The sequence below is a fragment of the Lissotriton helveticus genome, chromosome 5_1 (assembly GCF_964261635.1).
Source record: "Lissotriton helveticus chromosome 5_1, aLisHel1.1, whole genome shotgun sequence".
NCBI classification, from domain to species: Eukaryota; Metazoa; Chordata; class Amphibia; order Caudata; family Salamandridae; genus Lissotriton; species Lissotriton helveticus.
Genome location: NC_136065.1, coordinates 1642931768 through 1642957178, shown reverse-complemented (window position 1 = coordinate 1642957178; position 25411 = coordinate 1642931768). Strand labels below are relative to the sequence as shown.

The following is a 25411-nucleotide window of genomic DNA, read 5'->3' as shown; positions in this document are numbered from 1 at the left end:
ACTGATGAAAGAGGAATCTAGAAACACATGTCTGGGGATACACTTGAAAAGAATACTGGTAGTGAAGTTTATTTAAGTTAACTTGCATGTACGGGCAGCCCTGGTGAATAGAACTTAGAGAACATTCCTCTCTGCTAAAGATAAGGATAAAAATGATTTGCTTCACAAATGCAAGGTTTCAACCTTTCTCATTAAGGAAACATTAAACGTTTTCTGAACTTATATGGAAATTGATCACATTCAATAATTATGGCTATGTCATAATGTCACCAGTAAGACAGTTGTGTTGAGCAGGTTTCAAAAGACATTCGAGTTTATTAATGGAAACTGACTGGAAAATTCAAATAATAGAGTGAATTGCTTAAGTAAATAGATGAAATGTAAAAGAAAGATCTATGTTTGTTAATAAATATTCTTTACAGTCACTGATGATTATGAAATCGATATTAATTCATTGCTCTAAAATTCAGCTTAATAATGGAATATTCTATCTGTTTCAAGAAAAACCTTTGATAGCTAGCCAGAGATCATGGCACAGCAAAAGAATAACCACAACATCAAGTCCACTAATACTCGGACATCTTCAACATACCTAATCCAGAAAAAAATATCACACAACCCCAGTGTTGGTTGAGGCACTGCAATATCATTAGAAAATCAAATATGACCTCTTATCAACAAGTAGTTAAACAAGTCAAGCTGAAGAGCTCTGTTGCCTGCAACACTAAGGGGCCTATTACGATGGCGCACTGCATCGTAGCACGGGACCGACCGTCCGTGTTGCGGCGGTCCCGCTATTCAAATTAGGATGTGCCCAGGCGGATCCCGCATTTTTTACATTGGGGCAGGCGGTGCTATAAGCAGCACCCGCCGCAATGTAAAAAATGCATGTTGTGCATGCACAACGTGACAGGCATCGTGTGGTGCCTGCCACCTTGTGCATGCAAATGCAGGGGGGTACCATAGGTACCCCCCATGTGCATCCCCCATCCACCCAACGCCCTGGTGGCCTGCAACTAGTGTCTTTGGGGCTTCATGAAGAGATCCTGTCCATACTGTAGCCTCACTGCTTTGCATAACCTGTGAGTGCTACACCTTGGTGACATGTGTTCTTTCTTCTTTGGCATTACCTTACTATCAATCAGAGTTTTTTAGCCCAGCTCCTATACTTGCCTAAAACATGCAACTGCACAGCGAGGCTCTCCACAGATCTGACCTCCTGTCCCGACATTTCTACCCAGTATGTGCAGGTGTATGACCCTTGGTTTCCTCTGTTCACACTAGCTATCCGGAATGTGTCCAGGGCAGGATCTTGAGGTCCATTGACTGCTCTCCCGTCCTTGTAGAACCGGAACCCTCTTGCGATAGTGGGAGAGTTGCACTTGAGACTGGCAGATTCCCCAATCAGGTAAGTGGTGTAGCCAGCAGAGTATGAGATTGTTGGTGAAGATAGGTGACCTGGAGAGTACAGAATAATTAAAATGACATGTTGCAGACATTTTTCATTGTATTAAATTCCTTTTTTCTATTGGAACAAGAAGAGGTCCCTATAAGATGTGAAGAACCTCCCCATCCCTAAAAACACATTCTAGTTTACATTGTACATATGATCTGTTGAAATAATCCACATGCCAAGGTCATATATGAGTAGAGCAACAGGTGAATGGTTCCCTAATATAGTTACAGAACAATGAATCAAAATTGACTGCAACTCATTGTCCCCCCTCACACCTTGAAATGAAATGAGCACCTGTGAGCTTCTAGCATGCGCAAGTCGATGCATGAAGAGACAGACTGAAGTTACCTGTGTGACAGTGCCCTACCACCTCTACTGAGCAAGTGAACTCAACATCCATGCACTTTCAGTGCTCGTGCTTGCTGACACAATAGCAAGGACTCGCCAAAACACATTTTTTTCTGGAGACCATGGAGGTGTTTCTTCTCGGGCTTCAGTCTCCTGAAGAGGAATGCCACGACCAATTTTTTCATGATGATTCGTCAGGCCTCCTTAATTTTTGTATGGCCTGTGTCGGTATCAGACGGCTTCAGCGGCAATCGGTGTCCTTCACAACATCCTTGGCATGATTATCCGTGGCAATGATCTGACTTCACGGTGGTTCACTCTTGGCACATGGGGTTTGCTGACATCAGCTTGCATATAGGCTATGATCCTGGCTTCATAGTGGCACCCTCCTGGCACACAGGGGTCACCAACTTCAGCTCTCACACAGGCAATGCCCTGGCTTGAAGGTGGCGCCCTCTTCGCATACAGACGTGCCTGATTTCAGTTTCACACATGGGCAATTGGCCTAGCTTCACAGTGACCCCCTCTATGTACATGGGGTCACTGACTTCAGCTCGCAAACCAGCTTTGTCCCTGGCTTCATAGTGGCCCCCTTCTCGCACACATGAGTCGCTGACTTCAGCCCGCACACAGCAACAGCCTCGGCTTAATAGTAGTTCCCCCTGGGCACACAGTGGTCACTGACTTCAGCTTTCACAAGAGCTATGCAGACTTCCACTAGTACAAGCAGACGGCCCGCACTCTTGCAATGATGCCAAATGGACTTGCCATCTAAGACTTCACTCACTGGGATCCACTTGACAAAATACTTACTGGGTCTCACTCCCTCCATCGCATGCCATTACAACGTGGTTGTTACAACAATCGCGTTGTTACATCGCATACGATTATATCGCAAGTCATTACACCGACTTGCTGTAGGGGGCGCACTGGACTTAGGAATAGTATAATTTACTATTCCTACTCCAGTTTGTGCAAAAGCAGGGAAGGTGCTGGATTTACATTCCAATACCTTATGTCCCCTACAGCAAGTCGTTGTAATGACTTGCGATGTAATCGTATGTGATGTAACAACGCGGTTGTTGTAACGACTGTGCTGTAAAGGCATGCAATGTAACACATGTAAAGTAAAGGATGTCTCCCCCAAGCACTGTCTTCTTCCTTACAGTACCACCTGGTGCTCCAGGCTCATGGCAAATGGCCTTGACTTTCTGGGTATAGCTCCTCCCCCAGCAGGGAGTCTAGTAGACCTTGTTCAATATGCCTGGATCCATCAGCTAGAAGTCTTGGTGATCTTCTCTCGTATTGAACTCAGCTTTAAATCAGTGCAGTTGAACAGCTTGTGACACTCACACCTCCTCCTTTATAGTCCAAATCTCGACATCCATGTGATTTAGTGTTGGGACTTTGATATTATATTCCTGTTGTGCGTGTCAACTTTTTTGAAGTGCCCTCTCCTCTGCACTGTCCATTGTCAAGGGACAAAAGCAGGAGCAGCTCCAATTTTGATTGATACACAACACAGGCCAAGGAAGTAACCAGGGATCACACCTGGTTACGAGCCTCTGCTGAAATATGCCTCACAAAGGTTCAAAGGCTGAAGTTATCTCCTCTATCCTGATTGCCTTGTCCTACAGTGCTATCCTTATCGGACACAACCTTACCAGACCCACAATGGGCCCAGGTTTCACTGACAAGTAACTCTTTCTGGGATCAAAGAGAGGTTTGATGTTCACACAGGGGGCTTTTCTCCCCTTCCTCCAGTATTTCTGTTACCAACATATTACTTAGAAATGTCAGTAATCCACATCTCTTGTATAGCGGTTGCAGTCCTCACCTCCACTGACCTTTCCAGACTATGAGCTCCAAAATGGAACCTACCTTATTTTATCTATTACAATTTCTGACATAGCTCTATTTTTTCCTAGAGACTATAACACATCGCTACACCTGGGATTGATGCCACAATCTTAATACCTTTAATGAAAAAATGTAAAATAAAGGAGGATAAAAGTGAGAAGCACTAACTCTTTTCGTAAAGCCCATCATTACGCACTACTGCTGTTTCCAAGTGCTGTAACTTACAGGTGTTAATAATACCCAATTTATGATACTCCATTTTCGACCTTCAGAAGAATGGGAGGCTGGGTCAAACTCCCAACGATTCAAACTCACATCTTGTCAGTCACCACATGCTTCAGCACCAAACGTTCAACTCACTCAGCGATACTGCAGGCTCTGGTGATGGTGTTCAGTAGATAGCAGTCAACTCAGTGGATTAAAGAGCCATTGTAGATTCCTGCATGTAACCTGGAGAGCACAGGCTGCAAAACAGGTTAGTCTATTCATCCTTTCATTCTTTGCTGAGCGACTATTGAGAGTGACTACAAGGAGTAAATACACCTGTTATATAAACTGCTGAGAGTCACTACAATTTATTGTGTGTGCTATCTAAATGTCAAGAACTGTGTTCAGGCTGAGCATCTGCCTGCTTTACTCACTCACTCACTGTAGGAAAGTAGGATCTGCTTTCATGGTTACCCCCACTTTTTTTCTGGTGTCATACTGTTTTTCTGACTTGACTGGGATCTTGCTAATCAGAACCCCAGTCACTGTGCTTCCTCCCTTAACCCCTTCGACGCTCATGACGAGCTGGGCTCGTCATGCAGTAGCCTCCTGCTACACTGATGACGAGCCCAGCTCGTCATGTAAAGTGGTATCTGCAAATTCCCAGCACAGGAGAAAAATCCCCATAGCGTTCAAGGTGTTAATTGGCTATGGTGAGTACCTTGGTACATTTCTAATTGGTTAGCTGGCAAACTCTAGTAAGTCCCTAGTATGTGGTTCTAATGTATCTAGGGCCTAGATAACCCAAGGGTTCCCCATGAGCTGCAGCATGTATTATGCGACCCACGAGGTACACTCCAAACTTGTACTATGGGCCTGCCATAGTTTTGAAATTCCCCTCTCATATAATGCACCTGCCTAGGCTATATTAGATTATCAATATGTGGCTAAATAAATACCATTTGTGTTCACGTTATGCAACCTGCCGAGTTATCCAAGTAACATGTAAACTTTTGTCAGTCCATGTGACTCCATTTTGAATTTTGTAACTTGTATTAGACTGTCTGGACTGTGCTCGTACTAGGCGTTAGTATTCGGAATTTGCTCCCTCAGCAGAACATTGTACAATCTTATTATTTTTTTCTGTCGTTCAAGGTTGCTTCCCGACTTGCTAACGAGCAATTATTCTGCTTCTGCATACCATTCTCAATGTGCAACTCTGCTCCCACCTTAGGAGACGCTGAGACCCGGCACAGTGGCCTTGGACCACTGATAGAATGTACCCCTCTGGCTGGTGTTCGCTCATCTCTGTGCTTCCTTTGTCTATAACCGGCTCAGGCCGGTAGTTTTCTACTAGAGGTGTGGCCAAAGTCTCCGAAAGTGGTTTATCATGTATTAGCAAACTTTGGGGAGACAGTCCCCACGACTGACATCTTAGGGTGAAGGTCTGTTAGAACTCCTCTGCAGAGTATATGCTGAATAAACATAAGTTTGTATTCTATACTGGCTGACCGACTCTTCATTTTAGGAAGGCCTAGCAGGTGGTTATAAGTAACCTGCATGGCCCTAGAGGACCCCGTCCTTCAACCTCTCACGAAAGATATATTTATTTATTTATAAAGTTTTATATAGGGCAAACATGATCCCGAGGGATATCAGAGCGCTTTACAATTGAGGGATAGATGGTAACAGTTACATTACATGTGTCACATAAAATACCAAACAGGACACATATCAAATAGGACTTACAGAACAAGAACGGTTACAAATACAAAGGGTCTACCAAGAATAATATAAAAACTGGCACATAGTGAAATAGGAGGGGAGCAAATTATTCAAACCAACAAGAATAGCATCCAGCGCAGGGCTTTAAGGTGTAAGTCCAATGCATTAGAGCAGATGATCTATCACCCTATTATGGTAAGAACTTGTTCATAAGGAATATTTTTACTTCCAGTTTGAAAGCAACCTTGGAGTAGTTTCTACGTATTTCCGGTAGGAAAGAATTCCAGATCTTTGGTACAGAGCCGGCGAAAGCTCGGTGACACGTTCTCTTTTTGCGAAAGATCTGAGGTTTCAGGAGGAGAGAGTTAGCACTCCTAGAAGGTCTCCCACTCCAGATAGTTCCAGCTTTTGCACTAGATAACTGGGGGTTTTGAAATGGAGGGGTTTGTGAAATAGGCAGGCAATCTTTAGCTGTATTCTTGCTTCGTAGGGCAGCCAATTTAGGGATTTTAAGACTGTGGAGATGTGCGCATTTCTATTGGTACCCGTAACCAATCTGACAGCCACGTTCAGTGAGGCCCTTAGTGGGGCCAAGGTATATTTGGGGAGGCCACAGAGCATAGCATTGCCATAGTCTAGCCTTGGAAAAACAAGCACTTGGACCACTTGCTTGAAGTCTGCTTGTGGGAGGAAAGGTTTGAGATTCCTGAGTATCCTTATCAGGTGGTTAGCTCCCTTGCACACATTGCTAATATGAGTCTTCATGTCTAAGTGTTTGTCCAGGGTGGTTCCGAGAGAATTAGCTGAGCCAATAATGAGGGGGGGAGCAGTTGAAGGTGGTGAGGTGGTTCATCCAGAGGTCTAATTTAGGCATGTGATTCAGAGGAGAAATGAGAAGGAATTCTGTTTTAGAGGTGTTGAGCAGGAGGTGGTTCTCAGTTAACCAGTTTTGAGTAGTCAGTAGGGTAGTGTTGAGTGAAATTATGTTATCTGGGAAGGGGATTTTCAAATAAAGTTGGATGTCATCCACATACGAATGGAAGAGATTGTCCATTGAATTTAGTGCATTAACTAATGGTTCCAAGAACAAGTTGAAGAGTATGGGAGATAGGGCAGACCCTTGGGGTCCCCCATGAATACTGGTGGTGGCTGGGAGAGAGAGTGGTCACCTTCACTCTTTGGGATCAGTGATGGAGGAATGACGAGAACCATTGAAACACCGGACCAGACAGGCCGATCCTGTGCTCCAGAATGAATAGGAGGTTGTCGTGAGAAACAGTGTCAAATGCAGAGGAAAGGTCAAGGAGGATAAGGAGGCATGATTAATTTTGGTCAAGCATTTTTAAAATGTCATCCATAACGTGAGTGAGAACCGATTCAGTGCCATGCCCACTACGAAAGCCAGATTGATGTTGGTCCAGGAGATGGAAATTTTCAATGTGAGCACAGAGTTGCGATTGGATGCATTTTTCAAGCAGTTTGGCTAGTGTGGGGATGTTAGAGATAGGGCGGAAGTTGTTAAGGTCAGCGCTGTCTGCGGTAGTTTTTTTTTTAATATAGGTGTTACCTGAGCTGCTTTGAGGCACTCCAGGATTGTGCCTTGTGACAGAGATGCTTTGACAATCTTTGTCCTAATGGGAGAGACTCTACTAGTTGCACCCCTGTTCACTCACAGGAGTGTCACCCTAGGCACAAGCTTCAAACGCTGAATTCCAGCAGTAATAAACAATATCATTCGTACTGTAGTTTAATTGGTGATCTTTAATTCTTTTTTGCATCACTTTTTTTTTCTTTTTTACGTTCCAATCAGTTCATATTAGGCGTGAAAACAAATTATTTCAATGCATTTCGGTGCACTAGGCACCTTCATCAGGAAAACGCCTGAAAATTAAACAAATAACACAATATGTAATCAAAAGATTTCATCTCTATCTTTACATTCAAAAAAGCATATTCGTTCATTATATACTTTGTACCCCTCAAGTTGAGAAATTCAGTAACTCAATTTAAACTGATCTCATTTCGAAGCGTTTCATCGTGTGTGACACTCGTAACAGGCTTCACCTTCATGTTCTAAACGTTAACTCATGTGTCTTAAAACATTTCCCGCTGCCCACCTAGGCGTTCATGTACTACGTTCCCCGTTCTATTTATCGGTGAAAGATGCTATCCAACCTCGTATCTCACCTTAGTTAAACCGGGATTAGTATCCGTTACAAGCAGAGTCTCCGCTCCCTGCTACGCTGTTGATTCAAACACGATTCTAGCGCATGCACACCTTCTAGAGGTGCCGAGTTTTTTTCAAAAGATTATTCAACCTTAACTTTATCAAATACAATTCTCTCTACTTCGTTACATTCACTGTGTGTGATCAATCTTGCGAGTCCTACGCTCACCACATGGTTAATTCTAGTGCAGTTACATGATCATTAATACAGTCGTAAAATGTAGCAAATCTAATCGATTAATGGTTACACGAGCAGTTGTCTATTATAGATAACAAGTAAACTCCATTCTTTCATTGAGCCCGTTGGGTTTCAGACTGCATAAGTGGTAAATCCAATAGTTTTCCCTTTGTAAGAGAATTTTCTTATTCAACGGTCCATCTTTTTTAGGTACTATTTCTAACACGCAAGCCCTCAATTGGCTGATGTTATGTTTTTTGTCCATAAAATGTGCTGCTACTGTGGATTTCAATTGCCCTGTTCTTATATTGCTTTTGTGCTCATTCAGGCGAGTCTTAAATTTTCGTTCTGTGTGGCCCACATATCCCTGTACACAAGGGCATTTCAACAAATATATAATGTTAGTAGTGTCACATGTGGCATTAAGATTCAGTGGAATTTTGTATCCTTTCATCGGGTGTGTGATTCTTGCACCCTTCATTATGTTATGACAATTGGTACAGTTCAAACATGGTACTGTTCCTCTGAATGTACTTTTATTTGGCCTCTCTTTAGGAGTTTTTAATAGTTCTCCTATGTTTTTACCTCTGGTGAATGCAAACAGTGGTTCTTCTTGAAATATTCCTTTGAAATCCGGTTCCAATTGGACTATTTGCCAATTTTTTCGAATTATTTTTTTGAAGTTTGTGCTTACGTTAGAGTACTTGCTGACACATGTGAGTCTTTTTTCTTTGGTTTTGGGTATTGCTGTTAGCAGCTCCGATCTGGTTTTACTATCTGTCCTTGTCCGTGATTCTCTAATGATTTTTTGTGGATAACCTCGAGCTTCAAATCTTGCTGTCATGATGTTTAATTGTTGTTGACAAGTGTTTTCTTCTGAGACCAACCTTTTCACTCTAAGAAACTGGGAGTATGGTAGATGCGTTTTCAATGATTGAGGATGATGACTTTGGTATTGCAATAGGTTGTTTCTGTCAGTTGGTTTGCGATATATGTTAGTGATGAAAGTTGTTCCTGCTTTAGTGATTTCTACATCCAAAAATTGTATTGTTGCTTTGTTTATGGTCCACGTGAACCCAATTCTGTTGTTTTTGGTGTCCCATGCTTCTAGTTTGTGTTTTAGTGATTCTTCTGTCCCTTTCCATATTAAAAAGATGTTGTCAATGAACCTCACGAACATTTGGAGGTTTCTCGCCCATTCATCATCATGGTAAATATGCTGATCTTCAAATGGCTATCAGCTATCCCGCTATGCCGGACGGTATTCCCTGCAGCCCGTCGCTGGTGTCCCATTGAGGAGCAACAACCACCCGGATTGCTTTACTTAGCAGCCGAGCCGTGCAGCCCACCACCCAGCCCACCAGACTTCCAATTTCTACATTTACGGGGCACGCTGTAAAGTCTACAGGTCTATTTTAACACGACAGGAACGCTCAACTGACGTCCTGCCGCACAATTTTGCCCTTCAAAAGAAGCCTCATAGGCTTTTGATGTAACCGTTCAGGTACATTCGCTTTTCCATGAGGCTTCGTAACTGATGCCGATGGACCGCACCTTCCTTGGAAAGAAGGCCAAAAGCTCAGGCAATAGTAATGTATATAGTCCTGAATATGATCCCAGTATATAATTGGAGATAGGGATCGAAACGTCACGTCGACTGTGTTAACAGTACTGCATTTTCTCTCTTGTATTAATTATTGCAGTTACTGTTAGGTTTAGCTTACACAAGATTTGCATTGTTTTGTAAGCATCCTTTCGCTCCACTCTGTTTGCCTGTCATTTTCCCCATGTACTGTCTTCACCCCTTCCATACTTGGTACAGGCTTGTGCCCAGGTTGTGATTTGTGTTCCCTTTCATCATTTGAATTCTTAGTTTATCTTAAAAAATAAAAATGTCCTCTGTCCGGCTGGACATTGGATAGAAAACATAGTTCTTATTTAAGTCTATGCTTATTACTCTTAACCGTATTTGTATGAGTTCAGGACCTTTGTTTTCTTGAATGATCTTCAAATGACGTCATAAACAAATTGGCATACGCCGGTGCGGCACAATTTCCCATTGATGTTCCATTCAATTGACTGAACCATTTGTCTTTGTGAGAAAAGTAGCTGTTGTACAATGTAAATTGCATTAATTCCATTAAAACACTTGTAAATCGTGAGGGTATGTGCTCTGGAGCAATGCATTTTCTATGGCTTCTAAGCCTTCTTGATGAGGTATCGAAGTGTATAACGATTTAACGTCAACTGTTGCCATTACACTTTCATCATCGACCTTCACATGTTGCAATTTAATCAAGAAGTCTGTAGTGTCTTTTATGTAAGACAAACTTTTTGATACCAAAGGCTGTAAGTGTTTGTCTATGTACTTTCCTACTGGTTCGTGAATACTCATTTTTGTGGAGACTATTGGGCGACAAGGTGGTTTAATCAAGTCTTTGTGTATTTTTGGTACCATATACATATGTGGGCTCCTGGGACTTTCTTGTGTGAGATACTTTCTCACTTTCTCACTGATAGTTCCATTATCCACTCCTTTCTTTAGAATGTCTTGTAGTATCTTTTTCATTTCTTCAGTGGGATTAGCTTGAATTTCCATATATAGGTTTGGGTCCTCTAAATGTTCTTGAACTGTGTTTTCATAAAACGCTGAATTTAATATTACCATCGCTCCTCCCTTATCAGCTTTTTGACACATTATTTTTGGGTTTGCTGCTATGTTCTGTAAAACTCCAAATTCCTTGTTAGACATATTCCGTTGCTTACTTTTCTTGTTAGTATTGATTTTGCTGATTTCTTGCTTGCATAAGTTCTCAAACAGGTCAATGGTTTTGTGCGACGTGGGTGGCATGTACGTGCTCTTGGTTTTTAATCCTTTTAGTTCATCTTCCTGTTTTGGTTTTGGATTTATGACCACGTGTTCAAAAAAATGTCTTAATCTCATTTTTCGTCTGAGTTTAAAAAGACTAGTTTCAAGCTCAAGTTGGTTAGTGCGGGCAGTGGGTACAAAGGACAAACCACGTTTTAATATTTCTGTTTCGATAGTGCTCAAACGTTGATCTGAAATATTTATTACCAAATTCTCTTGGTCGTTTAATGGTATTTCTTTTTGTCTTTCTTCGAGGCCATCTGTCTCGTTTGAGGCTGGGGTTTTTCTTTTGTTTTTTCTAAGTCCCCTCCGGGGTCTACTGTTTCTTCTGAACCTTCGCCTAAAAAAGCCTCCGGTGTCGGTTGTGCTCCTGTGTTCTGTGGTTTAGAAGGTTTGGTTGTTCTTCGCGATTCATTAGTTTGTTTCTCACTATCTGTTGAGGAGGTGTCCGTCTGTGATGTATATTGTCTCGTTTGACGCCGTTTTGCATAAACTTCAGCCCAAGTGTACACCTCTTGAAGTTTGTAGTCCAGTGTATCTCGTTTGTATTTTCTAATGGGAGAGACGACATCCTTGATTTCTTTGAAGATGGACGGTGGCAATAGGTCACTGAAGTGATTAGATGGGTTGATACTCTGAAGAACCTTTTTTTTTTTTTGTTTTTTTTTTTTTTGTTCAAAAACCTTTATTTGAGCAAGCATAGAAAAATGGATGGGCCTACAACCTCACGGGCTGGCCGCTAATAATAAGGCACAAGTCATGAATTAGAAATGTACTCCCGTGGTCAGGCACAAATCAAGTGCCAAGCATTACTCCCAACATATCACAGAGCATCTTGAATTTTTATTTTATACAAAAAGAAAAACAAACACTAAAAAGGCGAGTGCACAGTAATCAAGGTCAGCCCAAAGAACGGAGGGGATGGTCTACAATCAGGAGAACATACCAAGAGCCCTGAGGCTCTAACAAGGTCGGGGGGGGGGGGAGCAGCGGGGAGAATCGGAAATTCACAAAACAGTATGAAAAGGTTCCGGGAACGCTCGCCTAGGGAGATAGGACAACATCAGTAGTGCCTACAAAGGGAGGGGTACAGAGATCCCCACGATATTCATTCCACTGGCCCCAAATCCTCGTCCACGCCCTGGGTCTGCCCCTGGCCACATATACAGTCTTCTCACGAAAGATGGACCAGTCCATGTTGTCCTCCCATTTCGAGACCTCAGGGGGCCTGGATGCGCCCCAGAGTTGCGCAATGTCCCGTTTCGCAATCATGTAACCCAAGGTAGCCCATCTGGTCTGGGCTACAGAGTAGTCAGTGGGCTCCCACACATTCAACAGACACCGTCGTGGCTCCGGCCGCAGGGCAACACCAGTCACAGCAGTCATCACCTCAAGCACAGCAGTCCAGTAAGCCGCCACAACCGGGCACTCCCAAAGAATGTGTAAAAAAGTAGCACTCGACCCACAACCACGCTTACATAACCCATCCAGGGAAAAGCCCATCGTCACCAGACGCGGGCCGGTGACATATACTCGATGAAGGATTTTAAGTTGAACCAAACGGAGACGGGCAGGAATGGCTACCTCCTTGGGAGAGGAGAGCGCCGATTGCCAATCCTCGTCGTCCAGTTCCAACCCCTCGCCGACCCAAACCTCCCGAAGTCGGACCAATAAGTCCGCCCGAGTATTGATCAGCTTCTTATAGATCAGAAAATAGTGCTATCAGGCAGGTGGCCATCAAGGACACGATCTTCGAGGGGGGAGGACTCGGGCAGAGCCTCGTCAGGAGTCAAGACTGAGGCGAGGGCGTGTCGGACCTGCAGATAACGAAAAAATTCCCTACCATTCAAACCGTATTCCGCCTGGAGGGCCTGGAACGACTTCACACTACCTTTCGACCATACATCACCCACCTTACATATCCCAATCATATCCCAGCGGTCAAAGCCCTTAGTAGACCAGAGACACCCCAAACGTTCCGAGGCATAAAGCGGCGTCGCCAGTGTCATTCGATCCTCCCATCCCAAACTCACATTCGCGGCTCGCCACACAGTTACTGCAATCCTGGACGGGCCCACAAGATGGCGCCCGGCCGATCGAGAATAAAGCACTCTATTAAAGTCCCCACCCGGAAGCTGGAGTCTATCCATCTCGAATGCAGGATTTCGATCCGGTGAAAACATCACGTGATTAATAGCAGACAACTGGGAAGCCCAATAATATCGCTTGATATCGGGGAGCGCCATGCCCCCGTCGTACCAGGGGATGGTGAGCTTCGCGAGGGCAATACGTGGACGCCCGTCCCAAATCAGTTGCCTTTGAAGACTCTTGATCTCTCGGAAATAGGTCTTGGGGATATCGTCATAGGAATTCTGGAGCGCGTAGAGGAACCGCGGCAAGGACATCATTTTAAACAGAGCCGCCCTGCCCAGAGGAGACAAAGGAAGCTTACGCCAACGGGCCACGTCCAGTCGCAATCTAAGCAACGGGGGGAAGAGATTCCGCTCAAATTGGAGCGAGGGGTCCAGCGTAATGAAAATCCCTAAGTACTTGAAGCCAGACTGGACCACCTGGATAGGAAGTCTGCTAGGCAATGGGGGTAAAACACCCGAGAGAACATACACGCAGGACTTGGCCCAGTTAATAACGAGGCCCGAGTTGGCACCAAACGAAGTGAGAACATCAAATAAAACAGTCAGAGATTTACGTGGGGAGGTGAGATATAAAAGAATGTCGTCCGCGTAAAGCGAGACGCGGTCCTCAAAGTCCGGTGACCAGCGAATCCCCTTAAGCGAAGGCTCCCACCGAAGCCAGGCAGCTAATGGTTCCAAGGCGAGTGCAAAAAGCAACGGAGACAAGGGGCAGCCCTGACGGGTACCCCTGCCAAGGGTGAAAGGGGTCGAAACTCTACCATTTACCACTACTTGCGCCAGAGGTTCAGCATATAATAACTTGATCCAACCAATAAACTCAGGCCCAAAACCAAATTTCTCAAGAGCCGCCCAAAGATAAGGCCATTCCACAGTGTCAAAAGCCATTGAGGCATCCAACGATGCCAAAATGGCCGGCTCCGTCAGAAGCCCCGCCCTCGCAATCGCACCGTGGAGACGACGAAGGTTAAGAGCCGTGTTGCGATGCGGGATAAATCCGGATTGATCCGGATGGACCAAGCCACCAATGACCGACAGGAGGCGGGACGCCAGAAGTTTCGCCAATACCTTGGGCTCAACATTCAGCAGGGATATGGGCCTATAGGATGAACAAAGGTCCCGCGGTTTACAATCCTTAGGGATGACAACTATCGTGGCCAGTCTCTGATCATATGGGAGAATACCCCGTTCCTGGGACTCCAGAAACATGGCGCGAAGATATGGCGCCACTCTGTCGGGACGCAACTTGTACAGTTTAATTGGCAACCCGTTCGGGCCCAATGCTTTGCCCGAACGGAGTGAACGGATGGCAGTAGCTATCTCATCAACAGTAAAGGGGGAATCCAACTCTACACGATCCAAGTCGGAGACACTGGGCAGAGCTATATCACGCAATAGAAGGCGAGAGTCCGCCACATCCCTCACAGACACAGGGGTATATACTACACGGAAGTACTCAGCAAAACAGTCAACTATTCCAATCGGGTCCGTTACATTCTCACCACTCGAAGACTGAATCACGGGCACCACACGATTAGCTCTCTCCTTCTTATCCAGCCATGCCAGCAATTTACCCGCTTTGTCCCCCACATCATACAAACGACCCTGTTGCTCCCGAAACATCACTTTAGCAGCATCCGTGACCATAGATTTATAGGCAAATTGTTTCAGACCCAGGGCGTGGAGTTTCGCAGACGTGACACCAGATTCCAAAGCATCCTCCAATGCAGAGATCTCCCCCTCAAGGTCCACCACCTCCCTATTCCTCGCCCTCTTAGCTTCAACAATAAGGGAGAGGGCCTGCCCACGAATCACCGTCTTAAAGGCCTCCCACAGGAACACAGCTGAGGAAACCGACCCCTCGTTATCCAGAAAATATGCGTCCAAAGACTGAAGCAAAAGGCTGCGGGTCTCGGGGGAGGTAAGGTACCACGGATTGATGGGAGCCACCCGGCCCACTGTCTCCACTCCAACCTCAAAACGGAGCCAGAGCGGAGAGTGGTCAGAAATACCCCTGGGTAGGTGTACAATCTCACTCACCGCTGGCGACTGAGCCGCAGGCATCAGAAAATAATCCAGCCTAGACAGACTCCCATGGGCCCCAGAGTGAAAGGTGTATTGAAGCTGAGTAGGATGTAAAAGCCTCCAGCAATCCACCAGGCCAAAGGTATCCAAAAACCCACCCAACCACTGTTGGGCCGCAGGAGTATCTCTAGGGGGGTGGCGATCGTGGAGACCGGAGAACACCGAATTAAAATCACCAGCCAGAAAGAGAGTACTATCAGGGAGGTCCAACAACACACGGCCCAAATCGGAAAAGGTAGAAGTCTGCAAGCCGGGGGGCACGTAAACAGTAAATAGGGAGAGGGCACGACCCTCATAGCGACCCACAAGGACAGCATATCGCCCTCGATCATCCTGAATCACATCATCAATAGCTAGGGGGAGGGAAGCCCGAACAAGGATACCCACACCCCTAGAACCCGAGGTGAACCCCGAATGTGCAACGAGGCGATAGCCCCACCTATTCATCGCATGACAAACATTGCCTACCAAATGAGTCTCCTGCAGGAAAACAATATCAGGAGATAAACGTCGTATACATTTCAACACCACACTCCGTTTGATACGATCACCCAGACCGTTAACGTTCCACGAAACAAATCTCAACCCGCTACCCCCCATCCCACCCAGTAAAGCCAAAACCCCCCACCAATGAGCAGGACACAAGAAACATCTTCAAATACAGGATAAAATCGCCTTGAACACAGAACACACCAACAACGAACTTCCCAACCGCCCACCCCCCAAATAACAACAAAACACCCCCCACCCTGCACCCCTGCAAAAAGCTAAAAAGCCACCCCAACCTGCAGTGTGCCTGTCGCCCAAGAACCCCTATTCTACACAAAGACCCCGGAGGAGGAAAGGCTCCGTCCCACCCGCCACCCCGATCAAGACCAATAACGAGAAAAAACCATACATCAAATCACATAAGCAGTAGAGGAACGGAGGCATACACTCCTGGAAAGAGTTATTCAAAACAAGGCACCAGGCAAAGACGAAATGTTCAGCTCTCTACACCACCTTCAGCACCGCCCGGGTGGGCATCGGACTCAGTCTCAGGAGGTTGGCCAGGCAAGGAGTCCAGCCAGTCATTCACAGCATCCGGCCGATCAAAGAAGAAAGTTCGGTCATTGTACTCAACCCGCAGCCTGGTCGGAAAAAGCATAGCGTAGCGCATCCCCATGTCCCTAAGACGCTTCTTAGCACCACGAAATCCCATCCGCTGCTTCTGGACCTGTTGGGAAAAGTCCGGATAAAAGTGCACCGTGGCATTCTCAAAGGCCACCGGGCCCTTCACCCGTGAGGCCTGCAGGATAGCGTCCCGATCCCTATAGTGGAAAAGTTTTGCGACAATAGGTCTCGGCGGGGCACCTGGCTTACCCTGGCCCCCCGGAACACGATGTGCACGCTCCACTGTGAAAAATTTACTAAGGCCAGATGGAGAAAGGTGGTTTAGGATCAGGTCTTCAACCAGGAGATCAACCGAGTGGGGTTCTGGATTCTCCGGAACACCAACCACGCGAACATTACAGCGACGTGCCCTGTTCTCAAAATCGTCCAAGCGCCTGGTCATGAAATCGTTCACCCTACGGAGATTGCCAATCTCCGTCTGTATCTCAGAGACGTCCGCCATGAGGCTGGATGACTTGATGTCCAATGACTTCACCCTCTCATTCGTTTTTGAGAGATCGGCCCGAATTAAGTTCACATCGATGGCCACGGTGTCAATTTTGTGGGTCAAGGTTTCATATTGTTGGCCTATCGACTCCCTCATGCCAGAAATGGCGCCCATGATGTCCTGCAAGGAAGGCTCCGTCGACGCATCCACGACGTGGTCAGACGCACTGGGACCGGGCAGGGCAGCTCCGGGGGACCCCCTAGAGTGGGTGTAACGGTCCATGACGTTAGAATGGACCGGACCCCCGCGCAGAGGTGTCTTCGTCTTCCGCGTCTCCCGGTCCCCTCTGCCCGCCATTTTGGAGATGCGTCACAAGGAAATTCACCAGGGTCAACGGACCGGGCACCAGAAAGGGAGGCTTCGGGACCAGAGGACCGCAACAAGGGCACCACTAGGATAGGGACAGCCAAATAGGAGAATAGTCCAGCCAAAGGCCCAACAGCCGACTCGTGCCCTGGACCCAGCTCCGGCCTGATCCTCTCGCCGATGTCCCAGTCAGAGGCAGAATCGAAACCGAAACTTAAGAAGGGGACCCACAAGTCCAATCCCCCTGCCGTTGTTGTTCAACTCCAAGACGGCCACTGAACCTCACCCAGTCCCGGGCGCACCTCAAGGGCGGAGCCCAAAAGTTCGAATCACCGTAACTCAGGCACCCGGTGTCAAAATAAATTTCTGAAAGGTCCAGGTAGATCAGCCCAACGTCCTCTATACAAATCCTCGTGAAAATTCAGGATTCATGCAGGATATTATGCCGGGAGCGGCGGGGGTCCGGGGAGCGCTGTGCTCACGCGGCCATCTCGGATGCCCACCAAGCTCCTCCAACCCTGAAGAACCTTTTTAATGTCTCTTTCACTGAGGGGGGTAAAGGTGTCCCAGAAGGCATTGTTCTTGATGAATAGGTTCATCGGTTCGATCTTGTCTAATAGGGCTGGGTGGGGGGGGGGGCGCAAACCCATTGGAGAGCAGACTATAAGATTCATTATATCTAAGATCACTGCACCTAAAACCTCTAAGTCACCCTTCTAGTAGGCCTTTCAGCCCTAAAGTAAGGGTGCTCTGTTCTAAGTGTGAGGGTGCCCCTGCATGAGCAGGTCATCCCTGCAACCTTCGGAGTCCATTCTCCAAGGTTGTCAGTGAATCAGCCATTATGATATAATAGAGTGGCCATGCGTCATTACACGATGAACATCTCTAAACTGGCTGCAACGAACCATCTCATGGTTGGTATCAAACATGTTGGAATCATACCTCCCATACAGTAAATGGTATGGGAGGTATGATTCCATGCACTGTAAATCTCCTTTGGGAGTATTTCAGTGCTCCCGGTACCAGTCTTCCAGAACCGGATAGCAAGCTATGGCTGCCGCCGACCTGAGACACGATTCTGCCCTCCTGCTGCTGAGCCAAGCTCGAGCTGGGAAAGCAGAACAATAGGTATCCTTTCACAGGGAGGTGTGCCCGCCTCCCAGACAGGGTTTAGTGTATTGATACAGGGTGGGAGCCCTTGCCAGCACCACTCAGACTGTTTGAGGGGCACATTTGGTCCCCTCCTTGCATACCACAGCTCAAACCAGTTCAGAGAGCCGTTGGCTCCCAGCCCTGGCGTGAAACTGGATAAAGGACAAGGGAGTATCTGCCCCACTGTCGATTCCCTCCTCTGGGAGGAACCTCTGAATCATCCCAACTCTTTCCTTAGGGTACTTAAAGGCTTACCTGAGGGTGGGTCCCTAGTTTCATCATAGGATTTGATTCAGATCAAACTCTGCATCCTCTTCAACCATCTGGAGATCATCACCGTGTTGTGTAGACCGTGTTGGACTGACCGCATCAGACTTTGCCTTGGAACCCAGACTGCAACCAGGAAGACTCTGTCTACACCTGAACTCTTTGTTCTGCAAGCCTGCTCCATACAGGTCCTTTCCAGGTCCTGTGGACATCCAAAGACACCTGAAGGAATCGCCCTTGGAGTGAAGGAGTCACTCCCTGCATCCGCAGGCACAGCAACACAGCTGACCGATTGCTGATTCTGGTCTCCAACTGGGTCAGTAACACAGGTGATGGTCCTACAGTATCCTCGAGGCCTGCACTGTCTTCAGACCAAGTTTTCAGCCGGTATCCCTCAGCGACACAACCGCCATTACTAAAGCTGGGCGACTCTTGTCACCAGAGATTTTTGGGCCCTGCTGAGGGTCTTCTTCAACTCCAGAGGGCTCCCCTGCTTGCTCGGGCCTATTCTGATTCACTTGCACATAGTGAGTCTCTTGGACCTTGCTGTTCCTGACACTGTACCTTTTGGTCCTCTTCCACGTGTTGCTGTTGCAAAGCCTGTTGGTGTCCCCACTAGACTCCGACCCCCTGGATATCGACATATGACGTGGGACAGCTTGTACACCATTCCTGTCCTCAGCATCACCTGGCCCACGCAGCTGCCAAGACAAGGGCACCGTAAACTCTTCTGCAACAGCCGTCCATTGGTGGGCACTCGACTCCTGTGCCTTCTGGTCACTCCTGAGTGACATACACTCTGTCCCTTCTGCTTCCAGGTACTACACCTCTTGAATCCATCTTTGTGTTCCACGGATACTTTCAGCTTCTTCGCCAGCGGCATCTTGCTTGAAGTCCTCCATTGGGGTCTACAGCGGTTCCCGATGTCACTTCGCACCTATGCACCCGGCTTCCCTGGGGCAGATAACCTGGTATCCTGGGTATTCACGGGTAGGGGGATTCTCAAACCACCCATCTCCAACGTGGTGTCTTCCAAGTCCTCTGGGAAGGGTCCTTTTTCGTAAGAATTGCATCAGTGACTCCCCCATCGTTTATTCACTTAGCACACAGCCTCTGTGGGGTTCTTGAGTCCTTACCTCGGGTGATTCCTTGGTCCCCCAGCACTACTTAGTCTTCTGGGTCCTCTCTCGACTTCAGTTGTTAGTCACATTCTACTATATTTGTATATGGCTTGGTCTCCCCCTGAAGCCCACTGTATTTCTGTGCTATTTACTTGTCGGATTATCAAAGTATTGTGTGTATTGTAATTATATCTCTGGTTAGGAGATATTGCATTAGGTTAGTGAGTGACTGTTATAAATAACAATATTATAACTATACTTTGTGCTCTTTTTCACTTAATTTGTACTATACGCTTAGATACTGATGAAACAAGCTGGTTTACACAGCTCCCAGACTAAGCCTGAAACGCGCTTTGATAACAGAGATATTCCAGTCCGGTCGAGGAGCAGGGAAGCCGAACCTTTTATATTAGATTTGATTATTGAATGCAGGGAGGTCATCCCCCAAGCCCGTAGAGCCATAGTAAAAGAAGGCCTTCGGCTGCAGCGATTGCCATATAATTACAAAAGAATTTTAATTGAAAAAATCTTTCTACACATTATCGGTGGCTCTCCCGGATTGCTTAAAGCTGGCACCAATTTGTCAAAGTCCCCAAAATCGATGGGATACGCCAGCAGACCGTCCCTTATCAAATAAAGAATTAAGAAATAGCGCAACAACTCCAGTATATGACTGAGTCTAACACATTTCTCCTGTTTTTTAAACATTGAGAATCTGTCCTGAAGAAGGTGTTTTATTCACACAAAGCCGAAACGCCGTGTCGACACTTGTATGTTCCTGATTCTCTTTTTTATCTTTTTATTTCATTTATGTATTTTATGTAATGATGTATTATGTGATTGATTATTATATTCTGTGATTCATATATATGTATACTGATTAACATATGTTTTTAAACACATTATAAATTGCAAACTGTTTCCAAAAAGATATATGGAATAAATACTCATAATATTCTTATGACATTGTATATAGACTGTTTAATATATTGGTCTCATGCAGATGATTACTATACTAAATTTGTTATAATACACCTTTGGTTCTACCTTGCCTCTCTCATAATCGGTAGTTCACGTTTGTGTGATCAATTAAGTTGCATCTTTTTGTATCAAGCTCTGCAACAGCTGTTAGGATTTTACATTTGCATTATACTGGGACACCCTGTGTTTCTCTAAGCCTGAAGGGAAACAGTCAAAACACCGCGGTCTAAACCACGAGTGTTTAGACTCTGCAAGCTTAATCACGCTTGCCTTAACCACGTATTTGCTTTAACCATGCATGGGGTGGGGGTTCAGGGCTAGTCTTCACGGCTTTTGGGGTTGGAGGTAGTTTTCAGGGCTGGGCGTGGGGCTAGTTTTTAGGGCTGGGGGTGGGGCTAGTTTTCAGGACTGGGGCGTGGGGTAGTTTTCAGGGCTGGGGGTTTAGGGGTAGTTTTCAGGGCTGGGGGTCAGAGTAGTTTTTAGGGCTGGGGGAGTGTTGGGGTCGTTTTTTTAATTAGGTGTTAGAGTATTAGGCCTCAGGGGGAGGAGAATGGGTAGTCGGGGTAGTTTTTAGGGCTTAGGTGGTGGTGGGGCAGGTTTTTGGGCTGGGTCAGGGCTGGGCTGGGTCAGGTTAAGGGACAGGGTTAAGGGACAGGGTTTTAGGCATCAGGGCAGGGGGAGGGCACAGCGCGGGGGATGGGAGGGCGTAAGGGTATTTGCACCTCTGGGCAGGAGGGGGGTGGTGGGGAGCTTGCACCTTAGGGCAGTGGGGAGGGGGGTGGCGACCTTAGCCGCATATATCCCTTTATCATTCATGCCTTTACCACGAAAATTTGTGGTAAAGGCATGCGTGGTAAAGAAATGCGTGGTTAAGACGCAGTTGGTACTAAGACCGCGTTTCTTAGGCATGCGGGGTTTGGGAATTTGTGGTTCCATCATCCAATCAAGCCTGAAGGCTGCTCTCCACAGCTACAACTTTGAGAGCTTTCTAAGGTTGTCTAAACTACTAAAAACACCATAAGGGTTGTCTGGGTAGGTGCAGGGTGCCACACTTGAATAAGTGTACACCATATACCAAGCCAGCCTCCTACACTCATCTTGTGATTTTTTTACTGCTTGTGATCCCACAGGATCCCACAGAAATCAGCATCTCACCGCTTTGAGGGTCTCAGGATCTTCTGGTTTTCTCTCAGTGACGGCACAGTTTACCAAGTTTTCTGCCCTGATGATGCAGAGTGTGAGAAGCAATGATAGCTTACCTGCAGCCGCGGCTGGTAGTGATAGTACCGGCCGGGCGGTGACGTGGGGTGAGGGAGGGGCAGGGTGGGGGGTAGTAATGTATGGATTCCGGACCTTAACAGGTAAGTAAACATATTAATAAATAAAACGAATTTATTTTGTTGCACGCACTGCATCACCAAATGCGATGCAGAGCGCGCAACAAAATTAGTTTTATTTATTAATATGTTTACTTACCTGTTAAGGTCCGGAATCCATACATTGCTACCTCCCACCCTGCCCCTCCCCCCTCCCCACGTCACCGCCCGGCCGGTACTCCCACTACCGGCCGCGGCTGCTTACCTGTATACACAGTTGGCCATCAGAATGGATCGGGATGTCACGCTTATTCACCACTATTCCAGCTCAACATATACTCACACCGTTGTTTGATCTTGTGCCTGACTTCTTTCTTCTCTGTTTGGATAAGTGATGGTTTGATATTCGAGTGAATCTTATACCAGACTGCTTGTTATCTAAGGGCTCTCAGTAGGGTCCTGAATGGCAAACGACATTTCCACCCAACTTTCTCCCATGATCCTCTTTCCCCATAGTATCAATTTAGTTTTGAAGCACTAACCTGCAGATGTCACGGGAAGATGGGCACTTAAATACACTGCAAGAGAGACAAAAGAGAGGCGAAACAGTGCAAGCCCTCTGCACCAGCTTCCAGGACTCCCTCTCGGTCGTAGAATCCATTCCTGACCCCTGATGTCCAGGTCAGTCTGTCCTAAATAAGCAAAGATATCATAAGAATGGGTAATCCAACAAAAGCTATGCTCTGTTTGCAAACACAGACGCGCACACACTCCCACAGGAACACTCACCCTCCACATCCCTCACACATTCAGGTGCACAAAGGATGCTGCACAAGTTCACTGGTACTCACCCAAGAGACCCAGGTAGGCTGGACTCATGCTGAGACATCACCTGCAGAAAGAGGGAAAAGAGTATCATGAAGCAGATATCCGTGCTGAAACCGAAATGGCAGCAGAGAAATGCCAAATGCAAGAATTTCAGGGCGCAAAACTGAATTTCAAAATAGTGTCACTGAAGTGCTACATCTAAAAAACGCTGGCCATTTTTCACGCAACCCAGCAAGACAACTTGCTGCAGTGCACTGCGTGAAAGGGAGAGGGTATGAATGTGCCATATTTACCATTATATGGATTATTCCTGTACTCTCTTTGCACTGGCGCACTCTGTGCAGCCTGGCGCCAATTCAGGCTCCCTTGTGTCATGTTGCAGGGTGTCTGCATTGCAGACAGGATTGTTTTGTACAGGAATCGACACCATCCTTCTCAAAAGCAATCCTTTGAGGCAATTTCTTCTTTTGAAATGTGCTGCAGAATGCAGCACACTTCGAAAAAGGAAACAACGAGGAGAAATAAAGCTATTTGTCCTCGTGCACCTCTGGTGGGAAGGCGTACAATTGCAACGCGTTCCCTAGTCTTCCAGTGTTGATAAATCTGAGAATGCTTCAGAATGAACGGGTAGATGCATGGGAGCACTCATCCTCCACTCATGTAATGCCTCCGCTACACTGTAATGCAAGGCAGCAACTTGCAGTGCTTTGCGTTACACCCAGGGTTGGCCCCCCCATTAGGGTGGTGGAGCATCTCCCCCATGCTGCCTGTGCAGCAAAGGTGAAAAATAAATTGGCAATACAATGAATTATTATTTTATTTTTCACTGCTTCACCCGTAAGGACCGCAGCTACCAAACAGGAGGAGGAATCGCCATTGTCCATAAGAACACCATCCGAATCACGACCAGTTCCGACGACAACCTCGCTACCGCCGAACACCTTCACTTCCAGATCCACACCGACCCCAGGACCACACTCAGAGGCACCCTCATCTACAGACCACCAGGAACCCGCACACAATTCAGCGAAGACATCACGGACTTCATCAGCCCACATGCCCTCACCTCCGAGAACTACATCCTACTAGGAGACCTCAACTTCCACCTGGAAAAGAAAAACGACAGCAACACCTCCACCCTGCTGGACAACCTGGCCAATCTCGGACTAAAACAACTCGTTGACACCCCCACCCACTTGGCCGGACACACGCTCGACCCCATCTTCACCTCCAGCAAACACATCTCCTTCGATCACACCACAGCTCTCCACTGGACGGACCACAGCTGCGTTCACTTCAGCCACAAACAGACCACGACCCACAACCCTCCACAACCTATTCCTCGAAGAAATTGGAACAAAATCACCACCGACCAACTCTTCACTTCACTTAACCTAAACCCTCCCGCCATATCATCGGACCCAAACCAAGCGGCCACCAAATTCACACAATGGATCTCCCACAGCGCTGACGAATTAGCACCCTTGTAAAACCATCAATTCAAACAAGGGAGCAAAAAGGCCCCCTGGTTCAACGATGACCTTAAGAAATCCAAGAAGCTATGTCGTACTCTCGAGAAAACCTGGAGAAAAAAAACAACCACTGACAACCTTGCCACCTTCAAGGACGCCACACGCAAACACCACCAATTGATCCGATCCACCAAACAATCAGCATTCAAGGATCGTCTCGACAACAACGCCCACAACAGCAAGGAACTATTTAACATCGTCAATGAATTTACCAACCCCTCCGCCGGCTCCAACGACATCACTCCCTCCCAAGACCTCTGCGACTCTTTATCCTCTTTCTTCCACAACAAAATCGCCGACATACATAACAGCTTTGAAAACCAGCCCGAAGAACAGTCCACCCCACCCACCCCCGAACCTAAACAACACCCTAACAACCTCTTCGCCTGGAACCCAATCACTACTGAAGACACCATCCGCCTGATGAACTCCATCCACTCAGGTTCGCCTACCGATCCTTGTCCCCACCACATTTTCAATAAAGCAGACTCCATCATCGCACCCCATCTCCGCGAGGTCATCAACTGTTCCTTCAACTCTGCTACCTTCCCGGAAAGCTGGAAACACGCCGAACTAAGCGCCCTTTTGAAGAAACCCACAGCTGACCCCACGGAACTCAAGAACTACCGCCCCATCTCGCTCCTCCCATTCCCTGCCAAAGTCATCGAAAAAGCTGTCAACAGCCAGCTCGCCACCTTCCTCGAATCCAACAAATCCCTCGACCCTTCACAAGCCGGCTTCCGAGCCAAACATAGCACCGAAACCGCCCTCATCGCAGCAACTGACGACATCCGAACACTACTAGACAACGGAGAAACAGCTGCCCTCATACTACTCGACCTCTCCGCCGCCTTCGACACAGTCTGCCATAGCACCCTCATACAACGCCTCAGCAACGTTGGAATTCAAGGAAAAGCTTTGGACTGGATCATCTCGTTCCTCGCCGGAAGAACCCAGAGAGTCCGCCTCCCCCCATTCAAATCAGAAGCCACCGAAGTCATCTGCGGCGTACCACAAGGTTCATCTCTCAGTCCCACCCTCTTCAACGTTTACATGAGTCCCCTCGCATCCATCGCGCGACAACACAACCTCAGCATCATCTCCTACGCAGACGACACCCAACTGATCCTCTCCCTCACCAAA

At 46.8% G+C, this 25411-nt stretch overlaps 1 protein-coding gene across 2 annotated transcripts in view; it reads right to left on the bottom strand.

The window, feature by feature from the left end:
* LOC144755681 (Fc receptor-like protein 5) overlaps positions 1 to 25411 on the bottom strand; it is a 303522-nt gene that overhangs the window by 141700 nt on the left and 136411 nt on the right. For both annotated transcript variants that reach the window (XM_078644853.1, XM_078644854.1), the window contains 3 exons: positions 22760 to 22800; positions 22451 to 22600; positions 1174 to 1458 (listed from right to left, as the gene is read on the bottom strand). In XM_078644853.1, the coding sequence (XP_078500979.1) occupies positions 1174 to 1458; positions 22451 to 22600; positions 22760 to 22787 (463 nt within the window). In that variant the 5' untranslated portion in view covers positions 22788 to 22800. The remainder of the gene's footprint in view (positions 1 to 1173; positions 1459 to 22450; positions 22601 to 22759; positions 22801 to 25411) is intronic.